General features: G+C 38.8%; 1 protein-coding gene across 6 annotated transcripts in view; it reads right to left on the bottom strand.

Annotated features, from left to right (window-relative positions):
• Nucleotides 1-2,511: 2,511 nt before the first annotated feature.
• Nucleotides 2,512-26,109, bottom strand: part of hdac5 (histone deacetylase 5) — a 73,884-nt gene continuing 50,286 nt past the window's right edge. For 3 of the 6 annotated variants that reach the window (XM_081378784.1, XM_081378785.1, XM_081378780.1), the window contains 22 exons: nt 25,522-25,627; nt 25,203-25,336; nt 22,762-22,893; nt 21,725-21,837; nt 14,313-14,432; nt 13,366-13,606; nt 13,045-13,268; nt 12,654-12,938; nt 9,266-9,431; nt 9,047-9,180; nt 8,226-8,346; nt 7,661-7,710; nt 6,370-6,477; nt 6,212-6,267; nt 5,878-5,965; nt 5,621-5,740; nt 5,224-5,321; nt 4,954-5,072; nt 4,645-4,778; nt 3,808-3,892; nt 3,333-3,489; nt 2,512-3,241 (listed from right to left, as the gene is read on the bottom strand). In XM_081378784.1, coding sequence (XP_081234910.1) covers nt 3,202-3,241; nt 3,333-3,489; nt 3,808-3,892; nt 4,645-4,778; nt 4,954-5,072; nt 5,224-5,321; nt 5,621-5,740; nt 5,878-5,965; nt 6,212-6,267; nt 6,370-6,477; nt 7,661-7,710; nt 8,226-8,346; nt 9,047-9,180; nt 9,266-9,431; nt 12,654-12,938; nt 13,045-13,268; nt 13,366-13,606; nt 14,313-14,432; nt 21,725-21,837; nt 22,762-22,893; nt 25,203-25,336; nt 25,522-25,627 — 2,831 coding nt within the window. In that variant the 3' untranslated portion in view covers nt 2,512-3,201. The remainder of the gene's footprint in view (nt 3,242-3,332; nt 3,490-3,807; nt 3,893-4,644; nt 4,779-4,953; nt 5,073-5,223; nt 5,322-5,620; nt 5,741-5,877; nt 5,966-6,211; nt 6,268-6,369; nt 6,478-7,660; nt 7,711-8,225; nt 8,347-9,046; nt 9,181-9,265; nt 9,432-12,653; nt 12,939-13,044; nt 13,269-13,365; nt 13,607-14,312; nt 14,433-21,724; nt 21,838-22,761; nt 22,894-25,202; nt 25,337-25,521; nt 25,628-26,109) is intronic. The other 3 variants (XM_081378782.1, XM_081378781.1, XM_081378783.1) reach the window with 3 other exon arrangements.

Genomic DNA, 26,109 nt, shown 5'->3' with positions numbered 1-26,109 from the left:
CATTGCGTAAAATGAACAGCCTCCCTCAGTGCTTTGTTTAAGAAAGCCAAGCGCCATACTGTATTACATCTGATCGATTATTTCCCCTCTCTATGTATTGCTTAACCCAACACACATAAGGAGAAGGTTTAGGCCTCAAAAAGGGACCAACACGCCAGCTGGATTCATCCTTTAAACTAAAAAGAGGAACGAGAAAGAAGAGAGAAAAAGCTTTCACCACCAACTGCACGGTCAATAAACTCTTTGACACCATATAGGGTGAAGATACAAAACTATGCACAAATGGTTGGTGATCTACATCCAAACGTTACAAAACCTGATCACAGTAGTTCCTGATTCAGACAGCCACATAGAAGAGGGAAATTCTCTTAGTGTATATTACAGTATCTAAGTACAGAGGCTAGTGTCAGCCTGATTTTTACAAAGTGTTTGTTGTTTCCTTTAGTGTTTCAACATACAGTTCAGACGTATAAATACTTTATCCAATGGTGACATGGCTCTTCTTAGAGGACTGTTGTTGTGAAAAAACTGGCCTTTTTTTTTTTTTTTTTATCACTTTGTAATGTTATTGCCCAGAGGCTATGAGGCTGTCGAAGAGAAGAGACAAAATGCAGGTACTTGATTTTTCATAGATTTACAACGAGACATTGATCCAGAAGCGATGCAACTTGCTTTCAGCAGCCATTTCTGACTCCAAATAAATAAATCAAATGAGAGCAGAGTCAAGAAATGCGCATCGAAATGTCTGTCGCTTCAACATCAACAGTTCATCAGTGAACCAATGAACATACACAAAGAAAAAACGCTGACGAGAGAATTCGCGTGTCATTTAAACGCATTTGCTGAGATAAGTCACTTTGCTTTTAATGCCTCATAATTTGCGTCTGAAAACCGAAAATAAAAAAAATAAAAAACACAATTAGGTTCGGACCTACAGTGTAGTATTAGTGCAAGATGCTTGAGACCCGGTTCAGTCTCACTGAAAGTACTTGCCATTAGACACGTTGTCACCTCTCAGACCAAGTCATGTTGCTTCTGTGACATTGCTGAAGGAAGTAAATAAAGACGCAGCAGATTAAATCGAATTTGGCCCCCCAAAACTGTTGTCACACAGTGAAAATGTAATAAAGGATCATTATTTCAGGGTCATAAACAAGCCATTGCATTTCATCCACAAGTGCACAAGTGATTAATCAGCATACGACAAACTGTTATGAACAGTTATGAACAATACTAATTAGTCTGGTGAAAAATAACCATATCGATAGCACAAAAGCTATATCAAAAGATGATGAAAATGTAACCAAAAGTTTGTAGTATTTTAGTATTAAACAAAAAAAGTGGTAGTCACTCTTATTGCCGGAAAAAAAAATATTCTTAAATCCTGAAAAAGGACAATGCCAAATGCACTGCACAGTGACATAAATCAACATCATCGATAATATCTGTACCACGCTGTACATTCCTTATCAGAGAATACTTCAAATCAAATGATGAAATTAACACTGATATAGACTCTTTTTTTGTTTTCGTTTACATTTTTGTACAAAAAAAGGAAATGTTTTAATAAAAAAAGTCAAATAATCGAGTGTAAGGGAGCCAAACAAATACATGTACAAAGGGAAGGTGGCGTTAATGTAAAGAAAACAAACAGGAAGTTGGTCACGACATTGTCAGTGTTTCCAAACAAATCACGTCATGTGCTAGTCTACTGCACAGGACTGATAAATAAAACAATCGTTGAATTTCTTTCATTCGTTCTTTCGTTAACAGTAAAATAAAAAAGGAGGAGTATCAAAACCTTTTTCCAAGAACACAACATTTACATCTTAAAAAGAAAACAATGAGAAAGAAAGAAAAGAAACCGGGGCAGAAGGAAGATAATAATCGTTTTGTGCTGCTCTGTCGTTCATGGCTGAAATTTGTTTTCTTTGAAAAAATTAAGGCAATTTGAAAATCAAACAAATCAATGAAAGTTAAGTCTGAGGATTTGCGTTAAGTATTGGTGTTGTTAAATGTTTTCCTTAGTATAAAAGGCACCAAGTTCTTTGAAAAAAAAAAGTCTTTCTTCGGACATTACCACAACGCGTCTTTCCTCGTTCTCCACGAAGGTCGAGATGGACGCTTTGAAAATCCTTTCTTCGTATTTTACACCTTCGCCGTAAAACGGATAGGTTGCCGTTATTTATGTTTATGTGCGAGCATGTTATAGCAAAGCCGTATATTCCAAAAAAAGTACTGTTTTCTCTGAAAGAAAACAAATGCTTCTGGGGAAAAAGGCTAACCATCCTTCTTCCACTTCCAGATAAAAGTCTGTAGGCTCTTTTACTGTATGTACAACCACAGCTGATAAGAAAATGTTTCATAAAGGGGATATAAAGTATTTATATATTTTTCTATGTGTTCAATTGTGTATACGGTACACACAAAACACATTTGCTTATACGTATGTATGTATGTATGCATGTATGTATGTATATTTATATATATATTTATATTTCTCATATGTTTGTGTGCTTTTCACAACAGGTTATTATACAGATGCAAAAGTATACCAAATAATCGACACGGTACAGTGTAAACGAGTATACTTGTCTGCAAAAGGTGTTTTGTCACGACCCGGACATCTAGTTCCTCTTTTGGGAACCATGTTCGTTTGTGAATGAGTGTATATGTGTGTCTTGTGCTGAAGTATTTTTGCTGCTTGTTGGCTTTTTTTGGAACTTTGTACATTTCTTATACTTTGTACAGAAAACAAAGCTTATTTCGCGGCCCTCCGAGCAACAACATCCACATGCTGTCGTGTCGTTTTTCCCTTCCTCCTCCTCTTCTTTTTTTTTTGTTGCATTTTCTTCTTTACGTCCCCAGTTCAATACAATGATAAATTGATATCAAAGGCCTTTCTCTGAAGAGTACTCCATTGTTCGGCCTATCCAGCTGAGCAACCCTCACTGAGTGGTCCTGCAATTACCCATCATGCCTTTGTCATCCCCTTTCGGCAACAGTTTGCTATGCTTTACCTCAGAAAAGCGAAAGTGGGTGGGCTGTGAACATGTCAGTCAAGCACCTGGAAATGAGTGAAGGACCGAGGGAACCAATCAAAGACCTGGGAGGAGGAACATGAGGCGTGACGTCAGGGTGACCAGTGCCAAGCACACGTGGACAAGAAGGTTGGAGCAGTGATGTACTTTACTCGCTCTTCTACAACACGGGCTCCTCCTCCATTGGCTCCTCTGCAGATCTGAGGAAGGGATAATTGGTTAACGTTAAAGTTATATGTTAAATGTTCGGTATACGGTGTATAACAACAGACTCGACTCCAGCTGCGATACCTGCTGGTTTCTGTGGAAGTCGTTTGCTGATCGTTGTCCACTGTGAGAGAGGCCATGGCGGTCAAAGTGTCTGCCTCGTCCTTCTCTCGTCTCTGAGCGTCCAGGAGAGACTGACCCACTGTAGGAGCCAACCTCTGCAGAGACGTCCAGTGTTTACCTGCAGATCACGAGAAGATAAATAAATAATGATCAGCAATTACATATCAATGGACACAATCCGGTAAAACGGATTTCTCTGGATTTAAACATTCTAAGAAACGTGGGATAATGTAAGTACACAAATCAACAAAATATATAACATTGTTCTAGTGGTTTTTGGATATTTGAATCCAAAAATCTTACATGGTGTGCCTTTAAAGAAATTCCTAAATATAAAACCCTACTGAACACACTTTCTCGTACTATAAAATAAAGAGGCACTGAATGTAGAAATGAATGTAATTCTTAACCAAGTTTCCTTCGGTTTCTCACTTACTCTGAATCTCAATGACCCTCTCTAGAGAGGCTGTTGCTTTTGGACACGGTTTCTGTTGAAGCACTGTCAGTGGCAGAGGATCCAACTGCAACACACACACACACACACACACACACACACACACACACACACACACAAAACATTAATAGATCAAGAAATTAAATAATTTATGTTTATTTCACCCACAGGAATACTATAGCTGCATCAAAAAATTGCATATTTCATTACTATATAATAAGTAAAAAACAGTGTGTGTAGACTGCGTGAATTCCCAGTATTCGGATGATTACTATTTGCGGTGAGAAGAGCGCATCCAATGGACACAATCCCATGAGGCCAAGGGATTTGTAAAGGGCATTGAAGTCATGCTTGTAGGTCACATGACAATGACAACATGTCGTATGGAGTACATCCGTATTATATTCATACTACACACATTCATACTATATAGAATGTACTTTTTAAGGTTCGCTGGTAATTACTTATTCAAAAGTAGTACCTACTGTACTCAAGAGAGTATGTGATTAAAAACGCATGTTCTTACTGTTTTTATGTTTAGGGTCCAAGAGACACCAATGATGTGTTTAAAAATATTAGCAATTTTGAAATGAACTTATTTCATTTCAACTATGAAATGAACTTATGAACTACAAGATCTTTTAATATGTACCCCTGGCATGATTAAATGCTAGCAGACAGATATTATTTAAGATTTAACCCTTTGTTTTATCACCGAGACCCCAAAACAGGACATGAGAATTAAAATAGAACGGAGTTATGCAGCCTACATAATCCTATCGTGTGCTAGTTGGATGTGTGTGAATGAATGACGGGCACCTCGTCTCCAAGCAATGCAGCCACGCAGGATTCAGATGCATCACAGATGGCGGTAAGGTCGTGACCTCCTTCCAGTGCCAAAACCACACGGCCGCCAGCCAACTTCATCAACTGCTTAGTGAGATGGCCGAAACCTACACAGAGAGCCAGGAGCATGCTGGGTAATTCATGAACTATAAACAAATTCAAAAGCCTTCAGTAAACTTTAAACGCCCCCAATTTTAACAGAAATGCAGGTTAAAAATGAAAAAGACTATAATTCTATCGAGTTAATACTGTCTAGTGGAAACAGAAAATCAGCAAACTCACATTTGGCGGTGACGTTGTATCCACCGAGGGGGGACTGGTGGCCCTCCACTGCATCAAAGCCAGCTGACACTAGCACCACATCAGGGGAGAACTCATTGGCTATGGGCATCACCACCGTTCTGCAAGCACACAGACAGGAAGTGTCTGAATTACAAATGATCTGCACAGCTCCTCAAACCATTTAATGGGGTCAGAGAAAATGTTTTTAATGTTGAAAGAGAGTTACATTTTGCGTTTTTCCCCCTAACAGACAGACAGTGCATATCTCACCTGAAGGCAGTCAGATACTCCACATCACCCATAGGTGGCTCCACTCCGCCCGTCCAGGCAATGTTGACGTTAAAGCCCTCTCCTGGACCCACACCTACCTATTTAGATCCCATGAGAAAACCAGTTAGAAAAAAAATTGAATTATGTCATTAACCAAACAGTTGATGGATCCCGTTGACTTCCACAGTATTTGTTTTCCATACTATGGAAGTCAATGCGGCCCTGGGCCTGTTTTGTCACCCATATTCTTCAAAATATCTTCTTTTGTGTTCAGAAGAAAAAAGAAATTCATACAGGTTTGGAACAACTTGAGGGCGAGTAAATGATGACAGAAATTACATTTACTGGGTGAACTATCCCTTTAAGCATCTTCACAAAGTGACTGAAATGTTGTTACCTCCTCAGGAGCGCCACTGCCTGGGAAAAAGTTGCCATCGTCATAACGGTGCAAGGAAATGTACAGCACATTGGGGTCATTATAAAAAGCCTGCTGGGTCCCGTTTCCATGGTGAATATCCTATGAAAACAATAGAAATCTTTTAGAGAAGATTCATCAAAATGAAACTGAATCAGTACAATAATATTACTTGTTACATGCCGAGTGTAACATCACAGGAGGCTGTGTATCGCATGGAGCTCACCCTAAAAACTCACCCAGTCTATGATTAGGATCTTGCCCACCCCGAGTTTCTGCTGCAGGAGTTTGGCAGTGATGGCCACTGAGTTGAAGAAACAAAAACCCCTGCCAAGACACACACAGAGCAGTGGACTCATTTATGTGAATGCACATCAATGATTTATACAGTACATCAAGATATCAAACATCTGGCCACACAAAACTCACAGACATAAAGCAATCCAATCCCCAACATGTGGGGATGTTTATGTAGAATAAACATGATAAAGTAATCGGCTTTAAATGACATATTCAAATATTTGAAATTAAACATGTTATACAGACTCTCAATCAAAGTGTCAAACTACTTACATGGCAGTGGATTCTTCAGCATGATGACCAGGAGGACGCACCACGGCAAAACCGTTCTATCCATCAAACAAAAATAGAAGAGAAGGAAGATGAGGACAACAGAAGAAAATGTGATGTAATATAATTTATACCAGAACATAAGAGAAGCGAAAATGAACCTTCAGCTCCCCAGCAGCAACTTTAAAGGCCAGCTCAATGACGCAGCCCACCGCCATGCGGACGGCACCTGACGAGTGCATCTCATTCCACACTGTGTCGCTGTCCACCTACAGGACATAAAATCATGTTACATATCATTGTTATATTGACCTACTGTCACAAACTGATGAACTCAGAATTGATCCTATTCACTTCCTTAATAAATGTCCATGGTTTTATTGGGAACAATTCATTAGTGCAAAATTAAGTATCAACATCAATAATGATAATTATTATTACTATTTAAATGTTTTATTTTATTTTAATATTATACTTAAATCATACTGATACTAATAGTGAGTATTCTATTTATTATTTAGATTTTTTTATTTATTTTAAATAATTTAATATAATAATAATACATACAAATATTATTATAAAAATATATTAATATATTAAATTATAACATTAAAGTAAAACATTATTATTAAAGGTGCACTATGTAACTTTTTTTGTTCAAAATTAACTAAATTTAAATAATTTGTAAATACATCAGCAAACCTTCCAAAATGTGTTTTTGTCTTACCCTGATTTACTATGGTAAGCTTATTATAATTATTTATACTTTAGACCGAGTGGGATGGTTTTCGCAGGAACTTGCGTACTTGCATGATTCGTTTGATCGTGTATCATCATATCCGTAAATAGAGAAAAGTTGCTCCGGCTACTTTGACGCTTGTGGGAGTGGCATAGGTTAGTTGTCACAACGAGCGAGAAAGATTAACATGGAGCAGCTAAAACTTGAACCTCCGGAGAATCACTTGTTTAAAAAAAAATGGTCTGCTGCAAAAAGGAGATCGCGACAAAGCTCGTAATAAAACCAGAATCAACATTGGCTTTTCGGAGATGGCGAGAACTGAATGATTTAAACTGTTTGAAATGACATGTGGATGGCGTTTTTATTATTCAGGTGAGAAAGGTATTTTATTGGACAGATAAACACAGTCACGCAGAGCAGAAGCACAAACAAAACAAAGTTCTTCTGAAAAATGCATTCAGTTTAGTTTTTTACTGTTAGAGGGCCAAAAGTTACATTGTGTACCTTTAATAATAATAATATTAACAATGACCAAAAGTAAAAAAAAAAAAAGTATACAATAATATCTACATTTCACAATCCAAACAAATCCAGATGCATTCTGTTTTGTTCATATATACTTCCTATTACATAGAGTTAAATGCAATGTGAATGCCATTTCATTCTTTATTATGTAAGTGGGACGAATGGACAGAAAAATGGAAAAAACGTACCCCAATGCCTCCACACGGTAGGACAGCGTACATTTTCTGACTTATTGGGCCTAGAAAATTAAAAAAGGAAATTAGAAGCTGATCTGAAGGAGTGTTATGTTTAGGCACACGTCTGTTGTTCACATATTATCTATTCAGGTAATGACATAATTGGCTATACTTATTCAGTCTCAAGGATGCTCATTGGATGACGCTGACGCAACTATCATCTGTCTCACTGTTCTACAAAGAGCACTCAAAGTCAAAACAGTCTGCAATAAAATGGGGTCTCACATAAAAGTGGAGGTGGTGATGGCAAGTCTGTCCATAGCTGAACCTTCTTACCCTCACACTCTCACACACTATGCTGGTGACTCAGAAGCGGGGGTGGGCAAATGTCTAGGACCTAAAAAAAGCCTAGGCGTCTGTCAAAGGAGGTTTGCTTAAGCAACCCATCAAATAGGAAGCAAGCAAGGGAAGCTTTTTGTGGATGGTGTACTAGGAGGAGAATCCTGTTTTGGTGTCCTAAAATCAAGACGGCAGAAACTCCATACACACATCACAACAGAGAGCTTCTAAAGCACACCTAAAAGTTTCTTGCTGTCCAGTTTCTGTCGGTTCAGTGGACTGGTGCCGTAGAGCAGCGTGTGGTACTCAGAATGAACGGTTTGGATTTCATCTAGTGTGGCCTTCCGTCCCCTGATCCTCTGCACACAAACAAACATAGAAAGTACATTGAGACAGCATCCATGATTTACCAAACCACTACAAGGGGGGAAATAAAATTTCATAATATTTTCAGATTTTCTGTGACTGATGGAACCCTGAATAACATTGTAAATAATAGCTGTGAAATTTTACCACTAAATGATTGCTTAAGTTTACAGCTGCTTTATAATATTCTATTATTTGAATATATTTTACTAATTTATTCCTGTGATGGTAAAGCTGAATTTTCAGCATCATTACTCCAGTCTCATGATCACATGTCACATGAAAATTATTCAGAAATTATTCTAATATGATGATTTGCTGCTCAAGAAACCTTTTGTTTTCTTATGTTATTATCAGATGAAAACAGTTGTGTGGCTTAATATTTTGTGGAAACCGCGATTATTTTTTTCAGGATTCTTTGATGAATAGAAATTTTAAAAGAACAGCATTTATTTAAAATAGAAATCTTTTGTAAAATAAATGACTTTACTGTCACTTTTAATCAATTTACGGTGTCCATGCTGAATAAAAGTATAAATTTCAATTTTTTAAAAAAGTTACCCCAAACTTTTTGGAACGAAAGGGCTGAATTTTCAGGTAAAAGGAGCAGTGTTGTTGTTTTTACGGAAAGAGATGAGCTCGTTGATTGTTTCTGTCTAATTCTTCCACCCTTCCAGAAGGTGGCGCACTCACCTCACAGCGACCAAGCAGGCCCGTTTCCTGCAGCCTCGACCAAACACTCTGAATGCGACCGGCGTGTTCGGGATGGATGTGTGTGTTCCCACACATGCACTGGTGCTTTAGCATGAAGGTGTCATACACCAGCCCTGCAGAGAGAGTAAGGAAATTATTAAAAACACAATCTACTAAGGATATTGTCTTGTTCGACTGATGGACAGCGGGGCAGCGTACCTGTTGTGAAGAGATGCTTAATGGGCACCTCGTTCAGGGATGCTGCTTTAAGACTAGAAGTGACGGGCGACGACTGTGCCCTTCCCAGGGGTCTGTGGGGCATTCCCGTGATGGACAGGGAGGCCTGGAACACATTCAGTTGCTGCACATGCTGCTGGTCCAAATACTGCGGAAAAAGCACACAATCATCATTAATTCATTACAATTCACCAGTTCAGTTCATCTCAGTTTGATTTAGTTCAGCACACCTTGAATCGATTCTCGGTTCTCTATGGTACAGTACTGTTTTACTCATTACACTCTAAATAAGTTCAGCTCAATTTACTTCAGTACAGTTTCATTAGGTTCAGAACAGTACCAGTTTAAGAGTCACTTCAATTAAGTTTGAAAAAGTCTCCAGCCAAGATCAACCAATCAGAAACATGGACAGTCACATCAATGTAACCCCTGTCATCTGAGGGGCAAAATGTCTGATTTTGACAGCCTAGAGACTTTGTTTTTATTGTTAACTATAAAAAATAGTTTCTGTAAACTGAAAAAAAAAAAAAATAATAATCAAAGAATACATTTTAATATCTGAAATAAATTGTATAATAATAATAATAATAATAATAATAACAATAATAATAAATATAAAATAATGAAAAAAAACTTGAAATGTTGCCTTGGCAAATATATAACTTTAGAAAATAAAGTGCTAAAGAAAATTGAAAGCTACAGAAATACAAAAAGACCAGAGCTAATAAAACTAGTAAAACATAAAATTGACAAAAGCACATAACAAAATGACACAAACTTTAACTAAAATTAAAATGAACACTTAAAAAACTCTAAATATTAATAAAGACTATAATTCTATATAAATACTACTAAAATAACATCGGAGTGAGTGAGTGTAAAGAGCAAGTTAAGATCATAACAGACTAAACATCAGAACATGGTCTGGAGCATGTCACCAAAGAAACCCAGCGAACATTTGCCAAAAACCTTCTCAAAAGTCTTTTGCAGTAAACAGCCCTAGAGTCTGCTCTATATCAGACGAGCGGAATGAACGTGTGTGTGTGCGTGAGCAGCGAGACGGCCGCTGATGCAGTACAACGCGCAATGGAGGCCCATGCGAGATGATGGGATTCTTACTAGTTGTTTTTTCTTCTTGCATGAGACCTTGAGGTTGAAGTTATGTCAACACACACAGACACACACACATATATCCACAATTCCCTTCTTCATACCAACTCTCTCTTTATTCGAGACACTAAAGCTATGCAGCATCTGTCTCTCTCACTATGGCAGGTGACGGGGGCTCAATTTGTATTCAAGACACTCAGCAGCAAGCAGAGGCATCCACACACACACACAAGGATGTAGGTGGGGGTGTTTTAATGAGAAGGAAAGGCCAGCTAGGGGCCGTGACTGACCAAAGTGACATGGAGTGTTTCGTATATCGCTGCCTCAATGGTGACTGCATGTCACCGCATAACAGACACACACAAACACACACTGCGGCGTGTCACGTCACCCTGGTGGGCTGTGATTGGGTGTGAAGTGCAGGGCAGCAAAGGCGGGCGGGGTCCGGAGGAGGAGATGAATCACCAAGGAGAGATGAGTCAGAGAGGGTCCATTCACGGAGCAGTATATGTGTAGATGTGTGTGAGTGTGTGAGTGTGTGAGTCTGCCGCTGCGCGAGGAGGATGCAGTCTGAATTCTAATGCTGTGCTCTTTTGAAAATTTTTCTCAATGATTGCAGGCAGAGTGAGCATGAGGAGGAGGGTGTTGCTCTTCTTTCAATAATTCCCTCTCCCTCTCATTCACTCTCACTCATTCATTTGTTTTTCCTTCCTCCCTCCCTCACAACCAGGGGTCTGTTTTAAGATCAAAATGAGCTCTTTTGGAGGATTAAATCTGCAAATGCAAACGAATAGGCTGGAATACACAATGCAATCTCAGTGGCGTGCAGTGGTGTTCTGAAATGGGGAGGCAAAGACCTCACAGTTTTTTTATGTTTTTTTTTTTTTATGAACCAAAATGTAAATTCATGTCCCAGTTACACTTTCCTGGTTAAAAACATAACCTTTTTTTCTGTTGTTTTATTTTTGTAATATGAATTTAACTAAGGCCAAATCCTGAATCCTCCAAATCAAGAATTTTTTTGCAAGAATAAATCCAAGAATAAAGTGCAGCTCTATGAAAATTAGCTCTTTAGCAAATACTGATTTTTACACTTTCTGAACAAAATGTGAGTGTTGCTTGCCACTATTGGCACCACAGTGCTAAGAATTGTTTTTAGCTCAGGTGGCAAAGGCTTGCCTTAAGTCTTTCTGGTTCCTAGATGCCTTAGTTTCATGTCAAAGTTTAATCGTTTGGGATAGGGGTTCATTTAAATCTCTAACTCAGAAGTATGAGCAATAGTAATACCTTAAAGCTAAACACCTAAGCAAACACCACAAACTAGATAAACCTTTGCTCTCAGAGGAACCTCCACCAAGTCGAGTTCATTGCGTCTTCCCATCTAGCAATTATTTATACGTAACTTTTTCCCTCTTCTCATCCGCTACCCTCCAGCCTCCAGTGGTGAGTCACTGGTGGGAGGAAGAGAAGAGAGCAATCTTCCTCTTTAATCCCTCCTTTTCAGGGGGCGAAAAAGCTGCAATCGCTCTGGTTGAGAGGGATACCCTCGATCTCCAGTCACCAAGCCCCCGCATGTGTGTCGCAACACTCATCAGGAACTTGCCTACGCACTTAAGCTCTCGAAATGTGCAGTGACAGAAACATCGGAAAGACGTTCAGATGGACCTTAAAAGCTGAACAACAACATGAAATCCACACAAAATTGAGGCACAGCTGCTTCTAGTCTAATAAATATAAAATAATACATGTAAAAAACATGTTTCATATCAAAGAAAACAATAAGCTAAGTTGCACAGGTGCATAGGTTTTGAATAGTGACTCATGCATAGTGATTGCTCTGCCTTGCTCGCTCGGCACTAAAGTCAAAGTTTCTGAATAAGTTTTGATTGCTTTGCATGTTATGCAAAATAGACGGGATGGGGAATGGCAATAAAGGAGAAAGGGATAAATATAGAAAGCTGGTCATATCAGTTGTTATTGGAATGGTGGACAAAGGTTAACAGTAGTATTAGAAGGTTAGAGATCCTTAGAAGTTCAAGAAGCTAGCTAAACCATGCAAAGTACATGTTGGTGGCTCAGTATATCACATTAAAGGTTATGTGTGTCATTTTTTCCCCATGTTAAAATACCAATGGTGTTAGACCTATGTTAGACACTAATTCCATTTAGTGACACTAGTGCTGCAGAAATGAAACTCTTCACCTTTAACTTGCAAACAAATACCTCAGTATAAAAAAGGCAACAAGCTGTAATTTCTCACCTGGCCATAGGGGGCGCCCTCTTCATCACATTCCCTCAGCTCAATGGCTTCATCATCATCATCATCTTCCTCCAAGTCACTTTCTGTGCTCTCTCCCTTAAACTGGACCAGACGTTCCGAGGGGGGTGTGGTCTCACCAGAGCTCTCTTTCTGTAGCCCCTCCCTTACATGATCAGCCCCCTCCCCTCGCTCGTCTTGCATTTCTGTGGTTTCCGTAAGCTCCTCCTCTGTCTCTTCTGGGTGAGTGGGAGGCTGTCTTGGAAGCTCCACCCCTTTGGAGAGGATCTAAACGAAGGTGGGGCTCGTTAGCAATTTTTACTAAATCGTTCAAACCACTTAAACCAAAGAAGTTTTTTGCTTGAATAAATGCTGGCCAGAGCATCAAACATACCATCAGAGCTCCCTCTACCTTATGTAGCTGGTAGTGTTTCTGTTTCTCAAGGAAGTGCTGATGCTGCTGTTGCATTACGAGGTGCTGCAGGGCCTGCGGTGTTTGCGGCAGGGGCGCTGACTGAGTACGGCTCAGCGGTCGGTGCCTAGGCAACTTATTTACTGTACGCATGCTGTTGGACACTCGCTCACCCGTTACGAGCGGAGACTGTCCATACATGGGAACTGTGGGATAAAGATAAAGAGATAAAGTGAGGGCTAATATAAGCAAAATACAGTGCATTTGAGGTAAGATGGCTGTATTTTCTACGTTTTTTTGTACCTGCAAGAAGTGCGCTCTGTTGACGAGCCTGCTCCAAGAGTAGGACGTGCTGGAGCAGCGAGGAATGGCTACTGTGGCTATTAGAGGCGGAAGGGGGCTCAGGGTCATGGGGTGCCCCGGTGGGAAGGCACGTCGGCAGGGACGATGTGCTGATGAACTTCCCTGTCAGTGCCCCACCTTGACGCATACTCTGGATTGTCTGCCGCTCAGCCTCCTGCTGAGGACTGAGTTTCTGGGGGGCCTAAAAGTAGAGGAGAACAGAACGAAAATTTATTCTGCAGACTTGGGAATATTGCTGGTTGGTTGGTAAACCTATATATAAACCTCTAAAAAAAACTCTAAAACGGATTCAGGGTTGACTGTTTAAATTTCTTTAAAAAGTGTTTCCTGAGTAATATAATTTCCAATAACCAGAACAATTTAGTAAAATATGTTTAAGAGACACTTGAATGTCCTGATTGGCATTATCTGTATATTTGATCTTGCTGAAAATAAACATGCAACTTTTACAACAGAGTAGGGATCATTTTATTCAGTTGGCTGTTTGTACACTGATCCTATTCATTTAGCCATTTCTTGGGAATGTTGAGCTGTTTTTTGCCATAAAGCTACACCTATAGTCTATAAGGCTGTTTCCATTGCTTGGACCAAACCAGAACAGTTTCGATTCCATTCAGACTGCCCCCCACTCTCCATCTTTTGACATACTTTTGGGTCATGAACCGTACCCAAGACCAAATTTTCAAGCAGACTAGGGTGCGGTTTAATGGTGTGCATCTGACTTTTGAAAATCAGTTCAACCAAACTCTTGAGTCTATACCAAAAGCCCTAGAGTGAAAGCATCCTAATAATCTAGCAAGCCCACTAGGGTTCAGCCTACACCACTTGCAAACTCTGAATCATCTCAACTATCACAAAACCACCAGGCTTTAGCAGAGGACACTTACCGTGATGTGTGCGTTGGCAGGCAGTCCCAGAGAGATGTTGGGCAGAGATGGAGAGGTGTAGAGGCTCAGGGGACTTGGTGTCCCATCCCCAGTCAAAGACTGATGCAGAGAACGCAACTGCTGCCAGATGAGAAAAGGAGAGAAAGACATAAGTCCCATAGGACAAACAATGAGACCTACAGTTGTATAAAAAAAGCATTACAACATCAGTAACCTCATGCACCACTGTTATTTAGTAGTAGTGATATTTCTGCACTGCAGATAATTTACTTGTAGATGTAGAAGTGTAATAGAAAAAGAACAGACCCAACTGTCATGGCATGCACGCTGCTTGTTCAGAGTAATTGACTCATTTATTGAAAGAGACGTGTTCAAAAAATAGCAGTGTGGAGTTTAATTAGATAATTCACTCATTCTGTAAAAAAAACACTGATAAATTATCTCAATGTTTCACACATTGTTATAAAATATTTTTTCCTTCTGCATTGCTAAGTAAAATGGTCTTTTCCAAACATTGTTCAGAGGAAAAACATAATTTGATCAAAAAGTTGATTGGAGAGAAAAAACGTATAAAGAAGCTCAGCTAAAATTATCTCAAATGCTTTAAAATGGCAACAAAAACCTGAAACACACGGAAGAAACCGAGCAACTAATGTTAAAACTGATCGAAGAATAGTCAGAATGGCAAAGATTCAGTCAATCGTCACCCGCAGAAAGATCAAAGATGATCTAAAATTAACTGTAAGTACTGTTACAGTCAGAAGCCATTTGATCGAAGCTAATCTAATAGCAAAAAGCCCCCGTAAAGCACCACTGTTGAAAAAACGGCATATGCTGAACCAGTTAAAATCTGCAAATCGATTTCCCCAGAGAGAAATGCCATAACATTCTATGGACGGATGAGAGTAAAATTGTTCTCTTCGGGTCTAGTGGTCATCGGCAGTACGTCAGGAGACCCCTGGGAACTGAAATCAAGCCACAGTGTACTGTGAAGTCAGTGGAGCATGGTGGCGCAAAAAATATGGTATGGGAATGCTTTTCATACTATGGTGTTGGGCCTTTTTATCACATACCAGGGATCATAGATCAGTTTTAAGAGATTATATTGCAATATTCCGAAGAGGAAATTACCCTGTTCTTTTAACAAGACAACAACCACAACACACAAGTAAGCGAGCAACATCTTGGTTCCAGACGAAAAGGATCGAGATAGTGGAGTGGCCTGCTCAATCCCCTGACCTCAACCCCTTTGAAAACTTGTGGGGTGACCACAGACTGTAAAAAAAGGAGCTGGCCGTCGCCATCTTTGCAGCGTGTCACCGTGCGTCACTCCCGGATAAAGTTCACAGAGAGCTTTATTCAGTCTATTTTAAATTCTGATTTTGGCCGCCTCTCAAATGGGACAAAACATAGATATTACCTCAGAAGTTAAAGTAAATGCGCTAGAAATCCGCGCTCATTCAAGAATGTGCATTTATTGCATGAACGGAGAGTACTGAGACCTGCTGGATTTCATCTGACGGTACCGCAGAACGATTGTAGCCTCTGTACACTCTCAGAAAATAAAGTACATAATTGTACCTTTAGGGGTACAATGGCTTGTCACTGGGGCTGTACCCTCAAGGCCTTTTAATGCTTGGGAACATATATGTACCATTTTGACCCTCAAAAAGGTACATATATGTACCTTGAGGTCCAATAATAAGCCCTTTGGGGTATGTTAGTGTAGATTGTACCTTGGGGGACAGAAATGGACTCCTACTGTACCCCTATTTCTGACAGTGTATCTATAGACGTGTTTTAAATATGAAAACTCCAAAAAGCAACGGAATTGTCAGACATCCATTAGTGCATGTTCACAGAGCAATCAAACTGAAAACCAGCGCTGGTTGTTCTCTCGATACTCGACAATGACGGAATCCAAAGGTGTGGGCGAAGGTATAATTGGTGTATTAAATTGTATGAAATAATCCTGAAAAAAAGTACAAACACGGCAGAGATGGCAAGTTCGGCAGCTAGAATTATCTGAGTTGACATGACGGCTAACAGACAAACGGCTAGTTGTGACAATAGGCAATCCACCTGTCACTTAAGTGGCCACGCCCTTAATTATGCACAATTTTAAGGCCTAATATATTTTAAACAGATGAGTTATAAAATAATTCACCCCCCTCACAGTTTTCATGAAGGGCAAAATTAGCTATATAGACCTAAACAAATTTTTGTAACAGGCTGTAAACATATTTTTTTCTGCTGTAAATTTGGCCATTTTAACATGGGGGATATATGGAATTGACTCCCTTTTTGAGCATGTCTCTAGTGGCCAGTCGATGAATTGCAGTTTAAGTCACTTCCATATTGGCTTCAACAGAGAGACTGGAAGGTTGCCGCTTGGGGGTGACATTAAAAATGCAGTTTCTGAAGCAAAACCCCAAAATTCACAGGAACTGTGGAATGTATTTTGTTCATTCTGGGTTGAAATACCTGTTTCTAGGTGCCAGAAGTTGGTTGACTCGATGCCTCGCAGGAACAATGGTTATGCAACTAAATATTGGTTCAGTAATTTAAAGTAAATTTTACTTTTAAAAAAGTTTGAAGAAAAAAAATGTAGACACTGCTATTTTTAACAGATTGATATTCCTTTTCCTTGCTTCATGTAAAAGAAATAACGCAGACTTGATCATGTGTTAATACTTTGATTTGGAATTAAATGTGTAATGTTTCCAGAACATTTGAAATCTGAAAATAAAAGCTATTAGAAAAATATTTGCACTCTATTCACTTTTATTAACGCACTGCTATTTATTTGAACACAACTGTATATTTCAGGTTGTACACTTCAAACACCACAACTTTGAGGAAAGAAGCCGTTTTATCTCAGGAAGGAATCCCAGACAAGAAGTCTCGGCATGACTTGATCACTTAAAAGCATTCTTCTTTGGAAATCCGTACTAAGTTTTTTGACAGGGAAAGCAGCATGTGGGATTGGATTGTCTGTATTTGGGAATGGACGAGCACCACCTGAAGAAGACAACAGTTTCTGTGCCATGTTCAAGAAATGGGCAAAGCAGTTATATGGATAGTTAAAAAGGATTTTGCATCGTCTCATTTTTGTTTTATTCCTAATGAATAAAAAATGACACAAAAAAGAGCCAAGTGTGAAATACAGAGGTGTTTCTGAGTGCTGGTAATCCAATCATCTGACCCTAGACTTGGAGTGCAGCCATTTTTTAAAGCCAAAGAACAACAACTAATGGATCTGCTTTACAAGGCAACGTTTATTCATCCCCGGACCCCAAAGACACAATTTAAGTCTTTCATTATAAGTTGTTTATTGAGCTATGTCATTCTCACTCTGACTCAAAGGTTACACTCAGAAAAGACGAGGACATTCCGTGGCAAAGTGCCCTACTTGCAGCTGCGATGATGTCAGCATTCTATTCTCCTTCACATTTATCCATCACATCTCTTGAGGTTGCACTGCTAGGCTACAGAGGCTCTGGAATAACGATCTAACACAATTTTTGGGGAGTGGTATGCAGCCTTTATAATGAGGTGATTCTTAAAGGTGCTCTAAGCGATGTTAGGTGACGTCACTTCTTGTTGACGTTCGAAGTATTGTCAAACAAAACGGAGGCTAGCTCGACACTCCCTCCTCCTCATCCCGTCCCCTCCCCCTCCCATTCCGTGCGTTCCTTCTCCTTTTACGTCGTCTCTTTGGTCGTGTGTCGGCCATATCAAAATTCAAGAGAATATAATTCTAACGTTAGTCGTCGTCGAGGACATCTCACCTCTAGCTAACTTCCCTCTTCATGCTTCTCTCTCCTCCACTCCCCCCTTTCATGTGCACGCGCACTAACCCCCAAACCCCCACCCCCAAATCATTCTTTTCGGTTATTGGCTGGAACACTGTTTGTTATGTTTTGTGGTCCAGGCTGGGCCAGTTTGTTTTCTTACCGTTTGTGGAGCCTGGGCTGTCAACAGAGGCCGCGTTTTTTTACAGTGTGTTCAGGGGACCGTCAGCTAGTGGATAGTGAGAAGATGTTTGCTGTATATGACAAAAAATGTTTCAGCCAAAAAAACGTGTGACATCGCTTAGAGCAGGGGTTTTCAAAGTGGGGGCCGCGGCCCCCTGGGGGGCCGCCAGGGGGCGCCAGGGGGGCCGCAGCAAGTTGGGGAAAAAAAGCGGAAAAAAGTAAAAAAATATATATTTATATAAAATATTAAATATTTGCTAATATGAGCATTGTTATGAAATAACATTATAATAATTTGTTGCATAGCCTATCTTAACATTATACTTTTAATGTTAATATTTTAGAGATGAACTGATTGATCGGCTAGTAACAAGAATTGGCCGATTTTCACGTGATTTTCAGTCTGACATATGCTGATTCAAATGCACTCAGGCGCCGCATGAATAACATGATCGCGCAACATCAGCATCACACATGCACACAGAACGCACATGTAGGAAACCTTGTGAATTACGGCCGTTTCAGACCGCGAGCGGCGCGCGAGCAGCGCGATTCATTCACACTGCGAGCAGGAGCAGCGCGTGAGCGTCAAGCAGGAGCGTCGCATGAGCAGTAGTGAAGCGGAGGGTTTCGGCGCCGAGTCTATTTTTGCTGCGCTGCTCACGCTCAATTAAAGTGAAGGCACACTTTTGATGGACAAAATAAATATGATTTCACACAAAAAGTACCTAAAATGCACATATTGCATGTAGCCTATAGTGTGTTTGAACAAGAACTGGAGTAGGATTTTTGTCTTCATTTTCTTTTCTGACATAGCCTACTAAAGAAAATGAAGACAAAAATAGTTTTAGAAAATAAACTTGTTTTTATTAAGCTAATCAGTTTGGGTAAAAGTGGTGTTTTATTATATATATAGGCTATATTAGGGCTGGTGGAATTAACGCGTTAATCTTTGCGATTAATTTGAAATGTTTAACACGTTAAAAAAATAACGCATTTAACGCAGCACTTTTTTTTTTTGCCTCGTTTTAATGATTTCCTGTTGCGGCTGCTATTAAAAAGCCGAAAATATGTGGATCGGGTTTCATTCTCGAGCAGCTTTAATGAGCGGGTCTTTTCCGCTCCGTGTGCCGCCGCACTCTCCGTTCCGCGCGCGCGTGTGTGTGTGTGTGTGTGTGTGTGTCGGCGCGCTGCGCGTTCTGCTCTGTCGTTCACGGCCCAAACGCTCCAATCATGTACCGATCACGCACTGGAAAAGCAAGTCCGCTCAAATAAGGTGAAATTTCTCTCTAGACTTCTGTTTGCTGCGCTGTTATGCATGCTGGGCAACAATGTTAAAGGGATAGCTCACCCAAAAATGAAAATTCTGTCATTTACTCTCCCTCAAGTTGTTCCAAACCTGTATGATTTCCTTTCTTCTGCTAAACACAAAAGAAGATATTTTAAAGAAGGTTTGTAACTAAACAGTTGCTGGTCCCCATTGACCATAGTATTTTATTATTCCTATATGGAAGTCAATGGGGTCCATCAGTCGTTTGGTTACCGACTTTCTTCAAAATATCTTCTTTTGTGTTCAGCAGAAGAAAGAAAGTCATAAAGGTTTGGAACAACTTAAGGAAGAGTAAATGAGGACAGAATTTTTAATTTTTGGGTGAACTATTCCTTTAAAATGACCTGCTCTGATCACATGCTCTGTGTAATAATAGCTTTTTTAGGACTATAGTTTATTTTTATAATTAGCAAAAAAAATTGAAAAAATTGAAAAAAAAATTCTTAAATTGATTATGTTGATTGATTATTGAAAAAGAATAATACATTGATATATTGATGTTTAATATTATTTTAATATAGGGCTATTTTCTGTTCCTTTTTTTCTGGTGATTCTAAGTTTTAATTATTGATGATTACAAGCTTGGAGGAAATGCAATTAATTGCAATTAATTACAGCAAATTGTGCAAGTAATTAGTTAATTTTTTCTAATCGATTCCCAGCCCTAATATATATATATATATATATATATATATATATATATATATATATATATATATATATATATATATATATATATATATATATATATATATATATATATATATATATATATATATATATATAATATTTGTGTGTGCTGTAAAGTGGTAAGAAAAAATTAAATCAGAATCGGCTAAAATCTGTATCGGCAGGTTAAACTCAATGAAAAATCGGAATCTGCCTTGAAAATTGTAATCGGTGCATAATCTTTCTGGTATCAAACACCACCACATAATCTGATGTTCACCTAGATGTTTTATTTATTTATTTCTACACGTGCCGTAGTATTGTCGATGGGTTCAATAACACATCCTGCAAAAGGGGGGCCTTGGCCAGAACCTAGTGGTATTTGGGGGGCCTTGGCATGGAAAAGTTTGGGAACCCCTGGCTTAGAGCACCTTCAAGTTATCTCCACTGGTGCCTATTTGTAGGGATGGATTTTCTTTTTTGCTGGTTGATGAGACTGAAAAATTTTCTCTTTTCTCTTAGAACACCCCATCCTCCATCACATCGCATCACAGCAATAATGTAACAAATTAAAAGATACTATGCAAGGTACATAATTGCAGGAAAAAAATGCATATTATTAAAATTAAAAACATTATCATAAAATACTATTTAAGTATATTAAATAAGTAAATATTATTATTATTATGTATATTTTATAATGATAATATTATTATATATAAATATTAATATCATAAATTATCTCGTTTATAATACCCATTTTTATATAATGTTTTTTAATTGGATTATTTTCGATTTCTCAAAAGATACAATTATTTGTACAAATAAAAGATAAGTCTGACCTTTGTGCATTGCATGATCTATTTTGTCCATAATACAATTACATGGAATTATTTAGCATAACTAAAGAAATTATAAAAGCATAAACGACATGTAAACGTTATAAATTGTAATATTTGTCTGAAAAAGAGTGTTTTGATTTGCATTTAATAGAGTGGTCATCCAGAATCAAACACAAACTAGCTCATTCAAATTCTGCGTTCCTCCCCTACAGCTACAAGTCCTCTGTGGCATGTGCACACACAATTTCTCCGGCTCTCAAGGTTAAGGTGATGCTCAAGGCTAGCTGCTTAGCATGCATGGTCGACCCCAGGCTGCTTCCTGCTGTCCATCCAGAGCAGCTGTGGCCATTCTAGAGCCTACAGACACAACTTACTGCAAGGATGACTTTCAGAACATGTGTTTTTTTTTAGGATTAGCATATCAATGAAAGCCCAAGCCATCACAAGGCTCTGTACGGTAGACTGTTTCCATAGAAACGCTGTCATTACCTAGGTGAAGCCAATTTATTGTCTTTTTTCATCCCTAACCTTTTGTGAACCAAGGGGAGTGCAAGAGCAAAAGAGAAGCAAACGTGTCGGGGGTAAGTCTCTCACCTCAGCGTGGATGTTTGGGACGGATCCGCTGGAGCCATTCTCTGCAATGGCACAGTTAGAGCTGTTCGGAGAACTGGGACCCGAGCCAGGAGCACTGCTGCACATAGAGGACACTGAAACACACACAGATTTCAACAATCACATTTTAGCTGCATCGGTAGGAAATATAGCTGATGATTTCACAATATTTTTTGACTGATTGAACCCGTTTTATTGTATCAGCAGGATGTTAAACTGTTCCCTTCCTCCAAGCTCTTTTATCTTAACAGTACAGAAATCACACGATACCCACGTGTTCATTTATGTTTGAAAAATCTTCACACTTATCATCTGAAGGCAGAGGTCTGTTATTCACAGGCCATTTGAACAACTCAGGCGCTGATATAATCTCAGATCTTCCATATAAACTCAAGCTGAACGCACACCTATGCCAAACCTTCTCATTTAAAAAAAATGTATATTAACTTTAATAATAATGTTTTATCTAAATCGGAATTGCAAGCTAATAAACTAAATAGTGTTAAAATATGTATAAATACAATAAAAAATAATTAATAAATAATAACTAAATAAAAAAATTAATTGTTGAAAAAAAAAATGAATTTGACATTATTTCGTTTCATTGCTGGGTTAAAAAATAATAGAACAATAGGAAGTAAGTATTTTTCTATATAATATTTTACACATATTTGGTGACCCCATCCTAAAATTTAAAGATATTTATATTCATTTCATGAAAAATATATGGTAAAACAAAAAATATCATAAATGTGCATATTATGTTTATTTGCATTTTTAAGATTTACTTAACTTTTTTTTAATGAAAATCTATATAGCTGCCTTTATATTTTAAGATAAGGGATCTGTCAGATAGAGATCATCATATTTGGAGAGTCCTTAGCTTAAAAAAGTTTGAAAACCTCTGGCCAGAAAGTGTAGTTACTGCATTCTTGGTCCAAACCTATTTTAATGCCTTCCTGTCCCATTATTACCCATGAGGTTGTGCAAACAGTTCTGTATTCTCACATATTGTTTACCTGAGATCTCAATTGCCCTTTTCTTGAAGGTGCTGATCACAGTACCGTCTTTCCGTCTAAGCAGTGGGCTACTTCTCCTCTCAGCCACCTTCTGTTTTAACCGTGAACGTACCTTCAGATTGGGCTCAGAGGCTGAACGAGAGAGAGAAAGAAAAAAGTTCAAATCACTTGATTTCACACCCATATGATTTGAGGTATCACGTATGTCCGTGGCACAAACGGTACAAGATTAGTTGCACAGCAAAGTTTACTAATTACACTTAGGGGCTTGTTCAAAGTCACCAACCCTATGTATGTTGCCTTAATGAACACTACTAATGAGGCTTTGGATCTGTCGCTCTTGTGCATCAGGACCATGGACAGCAACTGCACATCCCTCCCTGTCTCTCTCTCTCTCTCTCTCTCCCACATACACAGAGCTGTAGATAAAAGTTATATTTACAGTGTGCCGATTTTATCTCTTGTTGATTCCGGAGATGATGGGCCAAATTAAACTAATTGAAGTAAAAGGGGATTTGAAACAGAAAAAAGACAGGAAGTGGGGCAATTACCCGAACACGCAGTGTGTAATGCGGCTTGACCGAGCCCTGTGTTTTTTCTGGGCCCGTTTGTGCGTCACAGCCACACTAAGCATATTGAGCTGAAAGGACTTTAGTGCCTAATGCTATCAGTGACTTTAGTATGAATTTAATTAGATTTAAAATAAAAGTGTGAGACGAGGGGGAGGGGACGTGATGGAAAGACACACTTTCCATCAGATTGCTGTGGTGTTGCCATAACAGTGGTAATATGGAGTAAGCTCTTCGCCCACGGTAACAGACCCGTCTGCGATTACTTTATCAGTGTGCTGAAGTCCAAGCTAGAGGGCGTGTGTGCGCGCGAGTGTCCTCCTATCCTCTGTATGGTATATGTGTGTCAGTTCTATTATAGTGAGCTTTATAAAGCAGTGTGGGTGTGACAGTTTAAAAGATAGCTGTGTGTAAAAAGCAGATAGCAGATGTGTGTGTGTGTGTGGGAACAAACTCACTGAATCTGTGTGGGTGTTTTGGAGTATGGCTGGCAGCTATGAGAGTGAACAGCAGATGACCGGTATGAGTGTGTGTACTCAGGTTATACTTTGAAAACATCCTCACAAATATGGTCAAACAACATCCAAGACATTTGAGGTGGTCCTTGGTATTTCAAACTCTCAAAGTCAGACCAAATTGTGTTTCGCTTGAAATGTATTAATGCCAATAGGTTGTGTGAGGGCTAGATTGTGAGGTAGGGTATAATATATCATTATTTTAGTATGAAATCCATTTCGTCACTAATATAGCCTCTAAGGTGTGCGTTTATGTGTAGGTCTACTGTTCTGATGACTCATTATGACTCACACCTGCAGACTCCTCACTGAAGAGTCTTCAACCCTGCGCGCACACACACACACACACACACACACACACACACACACACCCTTGCATCTCCTGTGATGCCTCTAGACTGTTAAAGAGCTCAAACTTCTCCGAACAAAAACACTGTTGACTCCGTAACAGCGTCATTCATGCACAGAAAGAAAATCATCATCTGACATTTACATGCAAACACAGTAATGCTTTATAATGCAGTGTCAATGTCGCAACTATTACTCATCGAAACAATTAATTAAAATAACAAAAACAACTAAATTTGCATTTCCCGGAGGAAATATGAGGGCTTGCAAGGCAGTACAAGGATAGTGTTTATTGGTATAATAATCCAGAAAAGGAGAAGAGAGCCAGAGAAAGGGGAGACAAAGAAAAGGTGACCCAGCTGACATCAACAGCTGAAGCGAGTGGGCCAGTATGACAACATCATTAGACGTTACATTCTTACAGTGCAAGTCGATGGGAGATTTTCAAACATTAAATGTACAGTACCGTTCAAATGTTTGAGGTCGGTAAGATTTACTTTGTGTTTTTAAATGAAGTCTCTTATATTCACCATGGCTGCATTTATTTGATCAAAAATATTTTACAAACAGTAATAGTGTGAAATATTATTATAATTTAAAATAACTGTTTTCTATGTTAATACAGTACATTTTAAAATGTAATTTATTCCTGTGATCAAAGCTAAGTTTTCAGCATCATTACTCCAATCTTCAGTGTCACATAATCCTTCAGAAATCATTCTAATATGATTTTCTGCTCAAGAAACATTTCTTATTATTATCATCAATGTTGCCTAAAGTCCATGTGGAAACCATGATATATCATTTTCAGGATTCTTCCATGAATATGAAGATCAAATATAATTTCTAATTAAAATTTACAATAGTGTTTCATTAGCTAACATTAAATAACTGCATCAGTTAACATGAACTACTAACGAACTGCACTTCTACAGCATTTATTAATCTTTGTTAATTTCAACATTTATGCAATATTTACGAAACACACAAATGCAAGACGTCTACTCACCGGTCTTACGGAGAGGGAAGTCATCCTTGCCCTCATAGGACCCTAACAGCGGGGGGAGTTTGTAGGAGGGTGGTGTGCCCGGTGTGTTGCTCTGTGGAGGGGAGCTTTGCTCCAGGGACGCGTGGTGAGCCCCCCTGAAAACAAACACAGGCCATTACAATGACTCACCCATCACAATGCAAATGAGTATGAATAAACCATAAACTTCCAGCATAATGTGGCCCATGCTCAAAAGCATTAATTTGGCTTAATGCTGAAAATTTGGGTTTACCAGCCCAGAATAAGGCTGAGTGATATGGACTAGCAAGGTTCCTCTTACCAGCACTTCTGAGGGAAGGAATGGTTAAGTCCACCGGGGCCAGGTTCCTTTTTGCTCAACAGGAACTCCTGCAGCTTCAGTTTGACCTCAGTACTGGCGATGGCACCTAAGAACAAGAGTCAATGGACATTTATTAAAAAAAAAAAAAAAGTGAGTTTCGTTTACCTCTGCAAAAGTCATTATCATGGGTTAGTAGCTGCCAGTGTGTTGCTATGCAGTTGCAAGTGTGTTCTATGTAGTTGCTAGGGCATTGCTATGCATTTGCTAGGGTGTCCTGAGGTTGCTAACTAACCAAAGTCAATTTTTTGTGAGCTCATCTAAAGTGAGGATTATTCATGTCTTGTAAAGCATTTACAAAGGAGATTTAAAGGCTCAGTTATCGTCTAAACAGAAAAAGGAAACAAACACAACACAGCGATACAGAATACAGAACTATTTAAGATGTATGAATGTACATTTAAATATTTTATTAATAATTTACTTACACTTTTTTAAGTGATCTTATGAACCACTGACATCTCCTAAACAACTGGTTTGTAAATAATGCAATACTTCATTTAGAAATGATAAATTGATCATCCATAATGT

Source organism: Scardinius erythrophthalmus, assembly GCF_964197995.2.
Source record: "Scardinius erythrophthalmus genome assembly, chromosome: 1".
In the NCBI taxonomy this organism is placed as follows: Eukaryota; Metazoa; Chordata; class Actinopteri; order Cypriniformes; family Leuciscidae; genus Scardinius; species Scardinius erythrophthalmus.
This window is presented reverse-complemented; position numbering and strand designations above follow the sequence as displayed.